Consider the following 16,412-nt stretch of genomic DNA (forward strand, 5'->3'; position numbering starts at 1 on the left):
GAAGGGACCTTAGCTCTCATCAGGCACAAAGAGAGACTCAGAGATTATACACAGTACTCAGGGTAATCTTGAGGACACTTAAGAAAGATCTGAAATCATAAAAATCAGATAATCTAGAATGGACATTCTCCAACTCATAAGATGCCTGAAGACAAGAATGAATCTGTATCTGTGCAAAAATCGACCCGTGTTGTATAAGTTATTCTCCAATTTACTTTTTTAAAAAATCCACCCTTTACTTTTGGAGAGTTTGACAGAACTATAAATGTGGTATGTATAGATTTTTAAAAATATATAATTTATAAATAATCTATGGCAAAAAAAGAAGAGGCAGCTGAACTTTATGGATTACAGCTCTTCATAGGCAAAACAGCCAAGACTTTTTTTCCAATCAAAACATCAAAAAGAGATGAAAAAATAAATATATCATAAATTAGATCTGCATTAGCATTTTACTCCATCCACCTCCTAGTTTTTATGTAAGTGATAATAAATTAAGTCTTTTAACCAAATAAAATGTATTTCTATTTTATGGAATAATTTTATTCTGAGAATGATTCACAGAAGAGATATTAGCTACCATGTAACCCCTGTGATTAAAACCAACACTACAGCAACAGAAGTGTATTCTCAAAGCTTAAGAGCAGAAAAAACAATTTGAAAATTTATCATTTAAAACTTCTTTACACTTTAATTGGCCAGAGTAAAATATGGTTTTGGTTTCAAGTTATTGTCTGACATTTCAAGCTTCTCAGACATTTCATGTTTATAATTTCTAAAGAAATGAATAAACTCAGACCAAATCTAGTCTCTACTGAAGAAATTAAGAGATAACTCAAGTATTATGTCTTGAAACAAGTATTAAGTCCTATAGTCTTGCAGAATACATTAGCTGATATATTTATTCATACAGCTGTACACACTCATTTTTAAAGTCTTTCCATTAAACTTGATTTGTGTCTAAATGTTATTGAGATAAAAATTTAACAAACCCTTTTTTTAGTTTATAGATAATCTACATTCAAAGTGGATATATGGCTCACAATATATACACTATGCTAGTCAGTCCCTCAATCCACATCTGGTTAACATGCAATATGTTATTTTAACCGCACGAAGGTCAGAGAGTCACTAATTAATTTTTAGTAAATATTTAAATCACTGCATGACAATAATAGCACACTAGGAAGGAAACTGGAAAACTAAAGCTAAACTCAGCACTCAGATACCGCGGGTGTAATCATCTGACCAAGTTATCTAAACTATCAAAATGTGTGTCTATAAACTTACACTGTGAAAGTAAAACAACTTGGGAGGGCAAAAAAAAACATTTAAAAGATATTAGATAATACAAATTTAGGGGATGAAAATTGGGGGCAGAAGCAGTTTCATCGAGCACAGAACAATATAGGCAGGAAGCTCCGGTAAGTATACAATGAGTTGCATGAAAATCTGAACTCCACCTCACTACTAGAAGAACATTATAGATCTCTACCGCTGGCAAGCTTAAAGGCCAGGTGTGAAAGGCCCTGAAACAGCTCACTAAAGAAAATTCAGTGCAATTCCTTTATTTTCTTTCCAATAACTTTTGAGAATTTATATGGCAGAGTTTATATGTAGATGTTTATGTTTTCTTTGCCTTGTAGAGGAAGAAGAGAATAGATGTGATAAAGCCAGGAGATATTAAAGTAATGATTTCATGACAGCTCAAGACCAAGTCTGAAAGAAAATTTAAATGGGGCTCAGGGTTTGTTAACATTCCTGCATCTTATGTTCTACAGTCAAAGACTTTAACTGCATACTTTTGAAATTTGGAAAGATAATGGTACAATGGTACATCTAGTACAACCTCTTCATTTTATATAGGAGGATACTGAGGCCCATGGAGAATGAACGACTTGTGCAAGATTAAATTATAAACTGATTGTAGAGTCACTGACAAGGTCTCCCAATTATAGATATTATGGTGCCCCGCTGGTGTGGCTCAGTGGTTGAGCATAGACCTGTGAACCAGGAGGTCATGGTTCGATTCCTGGTAGGGGCACATGCCCAGGTTGTAGCTCGATCCCCAGTGTGGGGCCTGCAGGAGGCAGCCAATCAATGATTTTCTTTCTCATCATTGATGTTTCTATTTCTCTCTCCCTCTCCCGTCCTCTCTGAAGTCAATTATATATATATGTATGGAATATATATATATATATATATATAATATATATGTGTGTGTGTGTATGTGTGTGTATGTATATATATATATATATATATATATATATATATATATATGAATAAAATTTTTTTAAAACCAGGAGCCTAATCTCAACTAGGCAGCTGAGTAAATATCCAATGCACAAGAAACTGTCCTAGCCAGGTGTTGCCTGCATTTAATAGTGGAACCTTTCCTGGCAAATTAAAGACTCATTTAATTTCAGCTTTCTTTCCCACACTACTCATACCCCGGGGAGCAATTTGATTGGTGAGCCCATACCCACTACATACTACTTCAGGCCATGGAACAATACAGATGAAAATGGTAATCTGACTCTTAAAGCAATGCTTCAGAGGTAAGAAGCACAGTTATAAATCCATAGGGTTGAATACACAAAATCAACCTACAATTTCAGCTTAAGTATTTGAGACAACATACAGTTTAAGAAAATGATGTTCTTCCTATTCCTTTATGATTTTATTTTGTGTAACTTGCCACCTAATGAAATCTGTTGTAATAAAATCAACTTTATTGAATCTAATTAAAATGCCTTGGGGAAAACTTTGTGGTGAAATGGTAATCTGAAATATTTGAGGTCTGAAGGGAAATGAGTTGTGAAAACACAGGAAAGTTTCACTTCTCACAAAATAAGTGAACTTTTTACTCATTAAGCCAAGGGATGGGTGAAGAGTTACTATGGTCATTATTCCTGAAAAATAGAATTAGTAGACCTCTTGATATCAAGAGAACAAAAGCTATCACAAGCCAGTTTCTCTCCTAAAAAAAGGGGTTTTGGCCGAAACCGGTTTGGCTCAGTGGATAGAGCGTCGGCCTGCGGACTGAAAGGTCCCAGGTTCGATTCCGGTCAAGGGCATGTACCTGGGTTGCGGGCACATCCCCAGTGGGGAGTGTGCAGGAGGCAGCTGTTCGATGTTTCTCTCTCATCGATGTTTCTAACTCTCTATCTCTCTCCTTTCCTCTCTGTAAAAACTCAATAAAACATATTAAAAAAAAAAAGGGGGGTTTTGTAGTAAGTATAATACACTCTGCTTGGGGAGGAAGAGGAAGGAGTCTTGGCCTTTAATTAGTGAAATATGTTTTCTGCATAATTTCCTTTCCTCTTTTGTACTCAAAATCCTTAGAACATATTTATGAGTTATCCTATAGAAGCTAGATTAAGCAAACAGCAATTATATCAACCTAGGTTCAGTTTATTAAGAGAATCTACCAATTTTTATTTGAAGTGATGTTTATAAAGAATGCAAACAGTAACTGCAGAGGAAAGAAAGAACAAAATATGTAGCAATGTTGTTGACTCATAGTACTCCAGCTATGTAAAAACTTTAATAATAAGGAGAGTTAAAAATATTAAACAACTATAAAAATCAGTTTCTCGACCTCTTTTGTGAACTGGCATATAAACAAACAAATGACAAACTAAAATAATTTTATAAATACGATTATTCTTTTCCTAATCATCGATACCACAAGATTTCCAGCGATCGGTGCCATTGAGGGATTAGGAGTTTTCTCTTCATACAGCAAATTTAGCTGCACCTGATAAAATGAGTGATGAGGAAGAAACACTGTTGGAACTTTCTTTGATCCAACATTGTAAGAAATAACAAATATTAAAACTGTTATGCTGCAGTTTAACTTGTCTGCATTTGATACTCTTTATTAAGATGCTTTCCACCTCTGCAATAGACAGAAAAGTTTTAACTAATTTTTCATAACCTAGTGATTCTCAAGGCATCAAATATCTTTGTTTAAAGGTCATCTTAAACATTTTCAAGGGTGGGCTATCTTATTTTTCAACTTGGGAAAGCTCAAGAAGGTACAGACATAATGGCATGAATGAAACTAGCCTTCTTTTCTACTCATGTGGAATCATAAATTGTTAGTCACTCAAAACTAATTACTATGATGTGATTTATTTGAAAGTCCAAGACTCTTAATGACTGCTTCCCCAGGGTCACACTTTATTTGGGCTTCTGTTTCGAGGAAACAGCCCTGTTATCTCTGAACTAAGGAGTGGCCTTTACCAGTGATTCTGAAACCACCCCTGTAGTCGTGTTTGCAGAGCGTGGCCGTGTTCAGCACTGCCAGCATCATGGATCAGTGAATAACCTGATGAAGTTCAACTAGCAGGTCTGTGCTGCACTGAGTTTTTAAAAGTCATGAAATTCATATAGGAGATGTTGAGGCCATTAGTTCTGCCCTGCATCTTGAGGCTGCATGTCTGATTGCTGTGATCGTGCTTGTGAGTTCAACGTCACTGAGAAGTAGAAAGAAAAACCACACACTAAGCGGTGGTGGGGAGCAAAGAGGAGAATAGGATACTTCTTGGACAAGAAGATAAAATCAAGCTAAAAAATATTCAAGGGCAAATAGTATTCACAATGTAGCACAGAATGGGGTGAAGGTGTCAGTTGATTAAAAGGCTACAATCTAGGTGACCATTACATGTCAGGAATTGCTCTCTTGAAAAAACGACAACAGAAAACAAACAAACAAAAAAAGCACCAAAAAACAAAAAATGTTTTTACATTATCAGTTAGGTGAAGGATTCTAACAAGGTAATTTTTAACTGATTAGCATGAAATAATATATACTGTCAGCATGCATATTTCTGTTTAAAAAGTATCTAATGACCAGAACTTATGCAAATTTATGGTATGTGAAAAAGGAAGTCAGAGTAAGTGGAATTTAATTGAAAAAGCAAAACAAAACAAAACAAAAAAGCAAAAAAACAACGGGCACATTCCTGTTTGCTACTGACCCTCTTCAGCTGCTGCTGTAACTGTTCCCGCATGGACTCAGGGCAAGTGTCCAGCTGGGTCTTCTGCTCGGAGTAAAGCTCCTGAAGCCTCTCTAGTTTTTCCCTTTCAGCATCAAGCTTTACCTTCTCCTGAAGTTCAGAAATCAGAAAATAGAAGAATAGAAATTACCTTCACACCTAAGCAGGCGTTAGTGAACATTTCCCAGGGATAACACATACAGTACAGTATACGCAAACTCTAGGTACCCTATGAACGTAGAAACATAGGTTAGTGACTAGGGAAAGGGGGTATCAGTGGAAGTAGAAACAAGAGACCCATTTCTGTATTCTCAAAACACAATCTACACCCTGGAGTATTGGCAATGACCCCCATCCTTCCTTCCTTCCTTTCTTCCTTCATGCCACCACGTTACAAAAGCCGGGGAAGCAACGGTAATGTTGGTCAATGGTCAACAAAGAACAAAAGCAATGCCAACTGAATTCCTAAGACAGCCTTGCAGAGTCACTTGGCAGAGAGCCAGACAATGAAAAGCAGGCATTTACCTCAAGTGCTGTGGGAGTCCAATTTGCTCAAGACATTTCTTAGGCAAGCTTTGAAAATCACTGAAATTTTATTCCCATGTCGGAGGCACATTAGGCACTTTGGGTAATACCCAGCATCCGAAACAGTTCTAGCTATCTGGTCAACCTCAGTGCTTAAGCAATTAGAGGATCTGATTCCAAGGAGAACATCTAATTCAGAGGCTGAGAGAGCTAGTAAAAAAAAAAAAAAGACTTGGCCAAGCAGTGAGAGGAAGGTATATAAGAGACCCTGAATGTGTGACATTTACGGTGGAGATAAGAACTTCCCCTACAAGGACTGACTGAAAAAATAAGTGAAACATGGACAGTGAAAAAAGAGGAGGAGAATACCCAGGAGTCAGAGAATAGAAGAGAAAGGAGAAGATAGCACTGAATCCCTCCTAAGTCACACACTCCAAAGTGACACGGACATTTTCCTGAGTATAATAGGCGAATCTGTAAGACAGTGATTATCAGGCCTTCCAATGCCACTTGGTAAACAAACAAAACTTCAACCTGTTTAGCGCTGATCTTCCCAACTTGTGTTCCTTTTATGATACTCTGAACCCTTGATGTAAACTTCAGACCTGATTCTCTCCTTGCGGAACCCTCTCGGACTACACAAAAGCACTTTATGAAGCATGACCGCAGTTTCACCCTCAGTAAGCAAAACACCATGTCCTTCCTTCCTTTCCTTCATTCATTCCATGTGAATTGGTAGAAATAAAACTGGTTCCTAAGTATATTACAGAAGTATTTTTTTAAAAGATGAAGCTCTGAAGTAGTCCTATGGAATTATACTTACTATAACTTCTTCATCCAAAAGGCCATGATTTCCTGTGTAAACATATATTTAGATTCTTTATAAAAGATGTTATGGGTTTTTTTTGTTGTTGTTTTCAAGTCTAAAACTGTATGACATCAATACCTATGCCAGCTCACTTGAGTCTCTATTTTTGGCTTAAATTTTAAAGTGTCAAGAGCATTTTAGGAATGTATGTTTTGATTTAGAAATGCATTCTTTTCTCATAATGATTAAATCCAGAAATCATAAAACTAAAATCCTACTTCATATATCAACCTAAAAATGATTCTGCAACTTATATCTCAGCAGATTGTAAGGACAGTGTTCTTGCCTTTAATGGCAAGTTTGCTCATTGGGCACATACATTGAGCAGGAACTGGAGAAAGCAATGACACTGTTCACAGAGAAAAAAAAAAGGATTCTCAAGTGCTGATTCATAGTAAAACTGAAAATACTGGCAGGATCAGTTGGATTTAGTGTTTACTTTTAGAATCAATCATTTTTCCCTTAATAAAACAGCAATACAAAGTACCCATTGTCTTTTGGCCAATAAAATGTATTTCCTCTCTGTGTGGATCAAAGATGGCCCTCTTTAAAAAGCAAACAATGTTATCCAAAAACAATTCCATTTCTAGATATTACTTCACCAAATTTTGCAGTAAATCTAATTCCAAACAGAAAGTTAAGCAAATAAGAAAATCACTTATTCCAATTAAATACTGTAAGTTCAAAGCCCCCAAATTTAAAGTTATATTTGATAAAAAAAAAAACACACTGATACAATATTTGACAATATGAAAAGGTGCTGGCCTAAAACACAGGTCTCAATCCAAAGAAAGAAACAATTGCTCTGACATCCTCATTTTAAAAAATTGTTAATAATAGATCACAAATGAACAGCTAATAAAAAATACCTTCTGTTTACATAGTGCCTTCCTCCTGAGGTGCTCAAAACGTTTCGCAACTCCATACAAGGGGGCGGTTAGAAGAATTATGCAAGCAGGCACCATCAGAACCTCCTGCAGCTTCTCTGCGATTTACCAGTAAGGCTGTGACCACTACCTAGGTCTCAGAGCAAAAGCTCAGTGGGGCCAAGGATAGGGCAAAGGAAGTAAAGGGGAAGGATGAAAGAAGGACTAGTGGCAGGTGTGCCTGGCCATAAATCACAGAGGACCACAGAGGTGACAACAGTCCTGCCAGAGCCAGAAGTAGACCAACTCTGAGTCAGAAAGAAATTAATATTCCTCTCTCCTATTTACTGCCCAGGAAGTTTTCAGAGGGAAATTAGCTCCAAACAGTAGTTAATTAGAGCTGAAAGTATCACCTAATACAGCGAAGGTAAAATAGATGGACAAATTAGACGGCGTTCTAATTGCTTTTTACAATTATTGTCTTATAATTGCTTTTTACAATTATTGCGTTATACTTGCTTTTTACAATCATTGCGCTATAATTGCTTTTTACAGGGATTCTTGCGTTTTACATGTAAAATATAAAAACGGTGTTATTCTCTGCCTCGAGATTTAAAACTCACCTATACCAATGACCATAGCACAGTGATATTTCCCAAACATAAAATTGGGAAAGAGTATAACTTTTTTAAAGATTCATAAAATTGATTTTCAGGAAATACATGAATTAAGATACATTTTTAATATTTTAACAAATTTAACTTTGTTGACAAAATAAATTTCAAGGAATTGGGACACACCAGGAAAACCCAGGTGTACAGGGGCCATTTACAAAACCAAGAACAGACCAAGATTCCCTAGAGACACGGCTGCTCCCATCAGCACTGTTCTGGCACTGACTTGTCCTCGTCACCACTTCATTGCCAGACGGTGCCTGTTTTGTGTATTTAAGACTGATGTTCCCGAGGTGTCTATTCACCCAAAAGTAAATTATTCGCAGGCAAATAAAAGTAGAAATCAGTACATAAACCAGGCTTATAGTTGTTTCCATAGCGAGTTGTTCATTCACTCACTCAATAAATACTTATAAGGGGCTAGAGGTAGAGAAGAGAGGGAACTTGGTCACTTCTCATGAAGTGCAGGCTATTCAGCTCTGTGGTTCTTAGCCCAGACTGCGTATTAGAGTACCTTCTGTGAGCTTTTCGATATGTTATTTCCAAGCCTCCACTTAGTCAGAAAGGCTAAGTAATGAGCCTCTAAAAAATTTCGTCAGCCCAGCAGGAGTGGCTCAATTGGTTGAGTATTGTCCTGTGTGCTGAAAGGTTGCCGGTTCAATTCCCAGTCAGGGCATCTACCTAAACTGTGGATTCGACCCCTGGTGAGGCACGTAAGGAAGGCAACAGATCAATGTTCCTCTCTCACATCGATGTTTCTCTCTCCCTTCCTCTCTCTAAGCTTGTCCTCGGGTGAGAATAAAAACAAACAAAACAACAACAAAAATCTCTCCAACTTTTCTAATATGCAGCCAGGATGACAATCACTGATTTAGCTACCCAGGATGATGTGAAAGGCAAAAGCAATTAACTATATTTTGATTTTCCTAATAAAGACACCAGATTCTACCATAGGGTACACCAGAAATTGTTCTTAAATATTTGGTCTTAGCACCTTTGCTTCAAAATATAAAAGGTTTCTCCTACAAGTAACATCCCAGTTGTTTTGTCCCAAATTTTTACATTCATATTAAATGCCTCAAGTAAACTAAACAAAAAATTGGACTGTGAGAGATTTCAATATCCAATATGCAATCAGAGAGAAATGATGCATTTCAAATTCAGATGCAAAATGATTCTCTTCTAATAGACAAATGCTCAGGAGTGGTTATAAAGTTACCCTAAATGATTGGAATTTGCACAAAAGAATTGCCAGTAATCTTGAATGAACGTAATAGTCCAAGAATTGTCATAGGACCACTTATGTTGCTAGATCTGTGGTTAGAAGACAGTAACATAAGTTTTCTCTCTTTTAAGTTCTCTGAGAGTTAACCTGTCGGTTCTACCTGAATTCCAATACCACACAGAAATTCTTGAATACCAATGAAAAAAATCATTTTAGCATATCTGAGTGTGCAATATTTGTTAAGCAGATGGGTCAAGATTATTCTAAAAAGATTCTTACTTTTTTAAAAATATTTTTTATTGATTTTTTACAGAGAGGAAGTGAGAGGGATAGAGAGTTAGAAACATCGATGAGAGAGAAACATCGATCAGCTGCCTCCTGCACACTCCCTACTGGGTATATGCCTGCAACCAAGGTACATGCCCTCGACAGGAATCGAACCCGGGACCCTTGAGTCCGCAGGCCAATGCTCTATCCACTGAGCCAAACTGGTTAGGGCAGATTCTTACTTTTTTAGCTTGTATGGCTGCTAGTTAAAACAGAGGACACTCAGTTAAATTTTAACTTCAGGTAAACAATAAATTACCTTTTAATGTAAGTATGTCTCAAATAATGCATGAGACATAATTATACCAAAAATGTCTTTCATTTTTCACACTGTCGTGCTATGGACTCATAGGGAATGGGCTCCCACAGCTCAGGCTCCTTTTCATTGGTTCTCACACAGTGTGCCTCTCTGGGTGAAACAGGCTGGCGCTTCAGCTGAACCCAGGTTTCTTTCTCTGTGGCTCCCTTCCTCTTCTGATCACTTTCCTTCCCACGTTTCAGGGAGCTATTCTCAGCTCTTAGAGTGTTTAATATGCTCAGTACATACATTCATTCTGTTGGCCAGATCTTACCCTTAACTTGTTTGTTCACAACAATGTCCACCACATGTTGGATGACACGCAGACTCTTCCAGTTTTGCTAGGGGAACATTTGTGAACACTGTACTTCCCTTGATGCCTACATCATCTTTTTTGTAGATTTGCATGTATGTGGCCAAAAGAACAATTCCACGTTTTCTAAAAGGCCCAGAAAACACATAGCGGGTGCCTCTCTTCTTTCCCTTTGTGTTAGCCATTTTGGCGAATTATTGAAAGATGGTTATTCCGGCCCAAAGGAAAAAGTTATTTTCTGCGTATTGGAAATGCAAATGTAACTGAGCATATATATATTTGGAGGGGGCCAAATCCAACAACCTCATTAGTTTGATAAGGTTTTCTTGAAAATTAAGATCCATCTTTGTAACTTCCAAACTGTTTAGCACAGAATCCAGCACACACTAGGTAATAGGAATATGAAACATTGGGTCAGATTTTGAATGGGTACAATGATGGGTTAAAATTCATAGTCCCTAAGCCATCATTTTTAAGAGTGGTCCATCCAAAATCCTCTCTGTACACCCTAGAATCTCTTTCCTTAACATTTTCTAAACACTGTGGGGTTGTCTACCAGGCAGGCATCCTCCTTGGTTCATGGATTAGGCAACTGTTTTAAGCCCAAAACCACTTATCTGAAATTCTTAAGGCCACAAGTGTTCCAGATTTCAGAATATTCTTAATTTTAGAAGGGTTACACAGTTCATATAGCATATATTATATGGCATTTCCAGTGAGGTTGGGAAGATACCTTTACTCAAACATATTACCATTACTACAGCTACTTAAGAATATTCACATCAAGTGAATATTAGTCAAAGTCAGGTTTTGCGACCAACTAAATTTTGGTGCCAACCTTAATAAGGACTATTTTTCCCCCATAAAACTTTTCAGATTTTTGAATTGCAGAGGAATTTTATAAAACTATGTCAACGAATGGAGATGATGAAGAACCCATTCTCTGTCTGCCTCTGAGGCATTTTCCTATATTTCATTTTAGGATTTTTTCCTTTGGCTTTGACATTTTAATTACAAAATTAATGGATATTTAGTATAAAAAACTTGGAAAACTAAAACACTAGGAATTTATGTAATCAAACAACCACCAGAAAAGAATACCCTAATCTGGAATCCTGTTGATTTAATCCACAAATCCTTGATATATTTCCACAACCTCTAACCAGGGAGCTAACTTTGAAATGTAAGAAAAAAGCACGGGAAGCGCTGGGTCCCTCTGAACATGGACTGCGATTTGGCCAATGCTCTGTACTCAAGAGGCATTAACACTTCGCTAAGGAATTCGGAATTCGGGGCCTGGCTCATGGTCTTCCCCTGGCTCTGCAGGAAGGATGGGGAGGAAGTAACAGGTACTTTGGCAAGATAATAATGGGCAATAAAATTTAACCATTTGAAATACAGTGATATATGCTTATTGTAGAAAAATCAGTCCATTAATTTAAGATTTCACTCAGGAGCATGTTGTATGGCATAGAGTGATTTAAATTTCAGTTCACAACTTTGATTATTTGGCTATAAAATGCACAGGTCTGGATGGCTACAGAATATCATAATCTACCTGAGTGAGAATCATTAAGAAAACACAGAAGAAAAATCTTCTTAAACAAACATATATGCCCATACTTTCTCAGCAGCTGCCCAAATGGGACTTTGCCTTGGCTGAAGGCAGTGGAAGGAAGGGAAGCCGGCTCCGCACAAGGCTTTTGCCCAAACTGAGCTCCCACAGTCCGGTGGCCTCCCCACTCTCAGTCACCAAGCCCAGTAAAGTAAAGCAGTTTACTAGAGCAGAGATGAACAATCCTCTCTCCTTTCACCCATCCCCCCAAAACATGATGGCCTCTTTGCTTACTGCTTCGTCAACGAACCATCCCCTCTGAGTTGATGTGTGAGTCGGATACTTATATCTGCTCAGGGTTTATCTGACTCATAGAGACTCCATCTGTGATGGGACCGCTGTCTGAGAACACGCCAGGCAGGTGGCATTAGCTCAGAGTGACATGGAAACAAGCTTACTGATGCTCTTGACAGTGGTACCCAGAAGGGCAGTGAAAGGTTGGCCCAGAGAGCCGCTGAGCAGGTGTTCAATGCGTATATAACTGAATACATCGTCTACATTTTATGTTACATTTATGTTTATATTTTATATGGTAACATTTAATAAATAATAATCATCTATATTAATTTATACTAAATATATCAAATTAAATGACAGTTCCCAAATCAGTTAAAAGAAATAATACTAAAGACTGGTCTTGAGAGCCAAGGAGACGGGGTCAATAATTTCACAGCGGGATTTGAACTCTGAGGTGTTGCTAAACCTTCTTCCTAGGGCCAGGCCTACAGGATGTGCTATCAACATCTGAATCGGAGCTTGCCCAACAGGGATATGTTTTCAGGTTTTGGTTTACTCATTCCACAGTTTATATCTGATAGCAGCAACAGGTGTATGGAAAAGGAAATGAGAATTCAAAAGAGCAAAGGCCACTTCCTCCTTCTGTCTTACGCTCCAGTTCGACTGGCAGTGTGATTACAAGCCCATTGGCATGTGCAGTTGGGCCGCCTGTCCCAGCTGTCCTGACACTTGGCTGCTTTGCTCTTGGGCAGGTGTTTGGCTCAGTGCTTCTGGAAAGGCCCAACCTAGACTCGTCCTTAGCAGGAGATCCATGAACAATTCTCAAAGAATACTGGGTGGTATGCTGGCACTCACTACAAGCTTAGCAAACAGTCTAAAACACTGCCTTCCTCTATTTCACGGGCCAGAGAGGAAAATAAATATCTAACAAGCCCAGAACGAATGTAAATGATCATGTGTGATCATAAAAGGACTAAAACAACAACAGGGAGAACATAATCTGAACTGGAGAGGTCTTTAAGGGCTTTTTGGAAATACTAACACTGAACCTAAGCCCTGAAAGATGTAAACAACAGACATGGAATATGAGGAAGGGAATCCAGGCAGGGCAAACTGATCCACAAGGGACCTTTTGTGGGGGTGGGTAGGGGAATAGATCTTTAAACAAATAGAAAGAAGACCACCGTGAGAGTGGTGTGAAGAAGGGGAGGGTGGTGACAGAAAGGCACATGACAAGTAAGGAATTCAGATTGATATAAAATGCAGCGGAACACAAACCTGAGCAATATGAGCTAATTTATATATATTTTTAAGAGTCACTCTGGATGCTGTGAAAAGAATGAGCTAAAGGAAAGCAAATGGGAATGGGACCAAGGAAGATATTTTGAAGACTCAGAAGAAAATACTGTTAGTTGAGATGCAGAGAAGTTGAAGTAATTGAGAGATGTGTTCATAATCAACGATGTGGGAGTGATGGAGAAGAAGTGTCAGATCTACTCCCAGGTTTCTGTATAAACATCGGGGTGGACAGAGATGCCACTTCCTGGGCTGGGAAAACCGGAGGAAGAATAGGATTGGAAAGGGAGAGGATGTGGAAGGCAAGGGGAAGGATAAGATCAAGAGTTCAGTTACAGGGTGTCCAGTTGACAATATCTGAGTGTAGCTGTCAGGTGGGCCACAGGATATGAGTCAGAAGTTCAGAAAAGGATGGTAGACTAAAGACAAACATGAGACAGTAACCAGCACATACAGGTTTTTGGAAGCCATGGCTATAAAATAATGTGAGGATACAAAAATAAGGGTTCAGATCAGAGACAAATACTCTTAACACCTGGTTAGATAGAGACAGAGGAGCAAGCAAAGGAAACTGAGATGGAAAAGTCAGAAAGATGAGTAAGAGATAAAAATGAAAACCAGAAGAACATGGTATGGGAAGCAAAGGGGTGGGAGAGAAGAGAAGTGCCAAGAAAAAGTTGTCCCTTGTATTGAATGCTCCTCAGGAGTCTAACCACAAGAGGACTGAAAAGCACCCCGTGAGCTGGGCAGCACCTACGTCTTCAGTAGTTTTAACAGGAGCAAATCTGATGGAGTAGTGAGAGCCTCAGCCAACTGGAATGAGGAATGGTTAAGCGGGAAGAGGACACACAGAGTGCTAGAACAACGAAAAAAGTTTGCCTATGATAAAGAGCAGTGAAATGAGGTATTAGCTAGTAGAATGTTTAGTTTTAAGTAACAACTTTTTAAAATACTGATGTTGGCATGCTGACAGTAAAGGCCCAGTAAAGAGAAAGAAGATGGTGAGGAGGGATATAGGACTGAAGATGTTGAGGTGAATGGCATGAGGCCCATAACATATACACAGGCTCTGGTCTTTGAAGGGAAGAAAGAATCTTCCTTATCTGGGAAGAGATGGGATGCTTCTCATTTCTCAGTGCAGTGGATAATTAGATCATCTCAAAGCCAGAGGGAGGAAAGGGGACCAAAGGTTTGAACAAAGCAAAGGTACAAAATCGCCATACTATAAAATGGTGGAATAAGTTTGTTTGAGAAACACAGTAATGCCACCAAGCAAGACAGGGTCTCCATTTGAGTTTGGCTGTCAAGAATATATAGTAGCATCATCGAGCCCAGTCGGTTTTCACTTCCCTCAACCTCCTCTGGAACCCCTCACCCAAAGCTAGTTTCTGCCATTTTTCACACCATGTGATGACAGATAATAATCCCACCTTCTAAAACCAACTAATCCCTTAACAGCTGCATGAGCTGATCCTATACTTCAGGCTCCCACTTGTATGCACAGCCTCTATAAGCCACCAAAACAATAATAGGAAGGATGGAGGGCACCCCCTTGCTTGCTTCTGCTCATGTTCCTGGAGTTCCACATTACCTTAGGTTTGCAGAACATAACACAACTTTCAGTGGAAGCGAGATTCAGCACTGACTCAGCTTACTTTACTTTTGTGTAGAATCTGATGCTAATGACAGAGACAAATAGAATTTGCAGGCCATGCCATGCATAGGCTATACAAAGATAAGTAACTACAGGAATGGGAAGGCAGAAAGGTTCACTAGGAACTTGATACCTATTCCTATGCCCCATAAGTTTTCCGAAATGACATAAATGATAAAGTAGTGGTAAGTCCCAAAACACAGACATCTGATGCCTCCAACGAAAGTTTCTTGCTATCTCAGTGCAGGATCTTTGAAAAGCATTATCTTCTCATACTGCACAACTAGACAATCAACCCTCTGACTTGGTTTTGAGCTTTGAAAGAAAAATATACCTATTACCCAAATGGGTTCTTTACTATTTCAAAGTCTGGGGCTAGACGAAACACACATAAAATTTAATACGAAAAAGCTGTGCAGTTTAATCTTGACAAGCAGGAAACCAAGATATTGATGTGTAGCTTTTAATCTGACTTCAATTTCTGACAATATCTTTTTGAGCTTATTTTCTGGCACCAAGATCAAATGCCCTTATTTATAGGTCTCGAACAAAGAAGAACCTATAAAAAGGAAGCCACATTCAGCAGAAAATCCTTTCCACATATTACCAGTAGAACTTACTCAAACTGAACATTTTTTCTTTTTCTCAACTTAGTGGAGAACATGGAGAGCAAGAAAGAATATGTTAAAGCTCATTCTGCTTTTTCTTTCTCAAACTAGAATTTTAATTTTCAGTTTAGGCTTAGGTCAGCTGTCACTAACTCAGAATGTGAAAGGAGAGTAAATAAACTATTTCCCAGAGAAAAATAAACAAATAAACAAACAGAAAACACAACTACCACCTGGGATTCTAAAAACTACAACTTTTCATACTTTGCCTAGTAAATGTAAGCAAACTTTTAGGTCGTGGCCTCCAAAGTATAAGCAAGACCTTTTCCAGGATAAGTGTCAACTGCGTTTCACAGACAGGATTCCCTGGGTAGTGTGTGAGGATCTTCTGAAAACTGCAATGTGTCTTTCAAGGAGCAGTGCACTTGCATTGAAGAGCATGGCAAGGCAAGACAGGGGAGATGAATGGCTCCCATTCATCTTTTTAATAAACAGAAAAATGAAAAGAAATGAGGCAATCATATTTGAATATGCTTAAGCCATTTCTATAGGGCACCAGTGGTAAAGAAGGTCAGTATACTAAAATAATTCTCTAAAAAACACAGTAGAATCAGAAGAGGAGAAAGACTGGTGGAAAACCATGGTAATTCATACAACATTTAGATTCAACCAAATGGGACCACCATTTTTTCCCATGAAAATTGCATTCCAATTAGCATTTTCTTTTACCTTGGTCTTTTCACCAACAATGTTCTTTTCCAGTTCTGCTATCTTCCGGTTTATGTGATCCAAAATCTCCTTCTCTTTCATCAGTTCAGCTGTTTCAGATTTCTGCTCCCCTTCCAAAAGAGCACATTCCATATCCAACTGCGGACACAAAACAAAGCCCAGAGGTGTTTCACC

At 38.3% G+C, this 16,412-nt stretch overlaps 1 protein-coding gene across 1 annotated transcript in view; it reads right to left on the reverse strand.

Annotated features, from left to right (window-relative positions):
* The window catches only part of PHLDB2 (pleckstrin homology like domain family B member 2), a 229,086-nt gene that overhangs the window by 37,617 nt on the left and 175,057 nt on the right, over window positions 1–16,412 (reverse strand). Inside the window, exons 6-7 of the mRNA XM_081086409.1 lie at window positions 16,239–16,376; window positions 4,986–5,114 (exon numbers count right to left, since the gene is read on the reverse strand). Coding sequence (XP_080942535.1) covers window positions 4,986–5,114; window positions 16,239–16,376 — 267 coding nt within the window. The remainder of the gene's footprint in view (window positions 1–4,985; window positions 5,115–16,238; window positions 16,377–16,412) is intronic.

The sequence above is a fragment of the Myotis nattereri genome, assembly GCF_964212035.1.
Source record: "Myotis nattereri genome assembly, chromosome: 3".
Taxonomy (NCBI): Eukaryota; Metazoa; Chordata; class Mammalia; order Chiroptera; family Vespertilionidae; genus Myotis; species Myotis nattereri.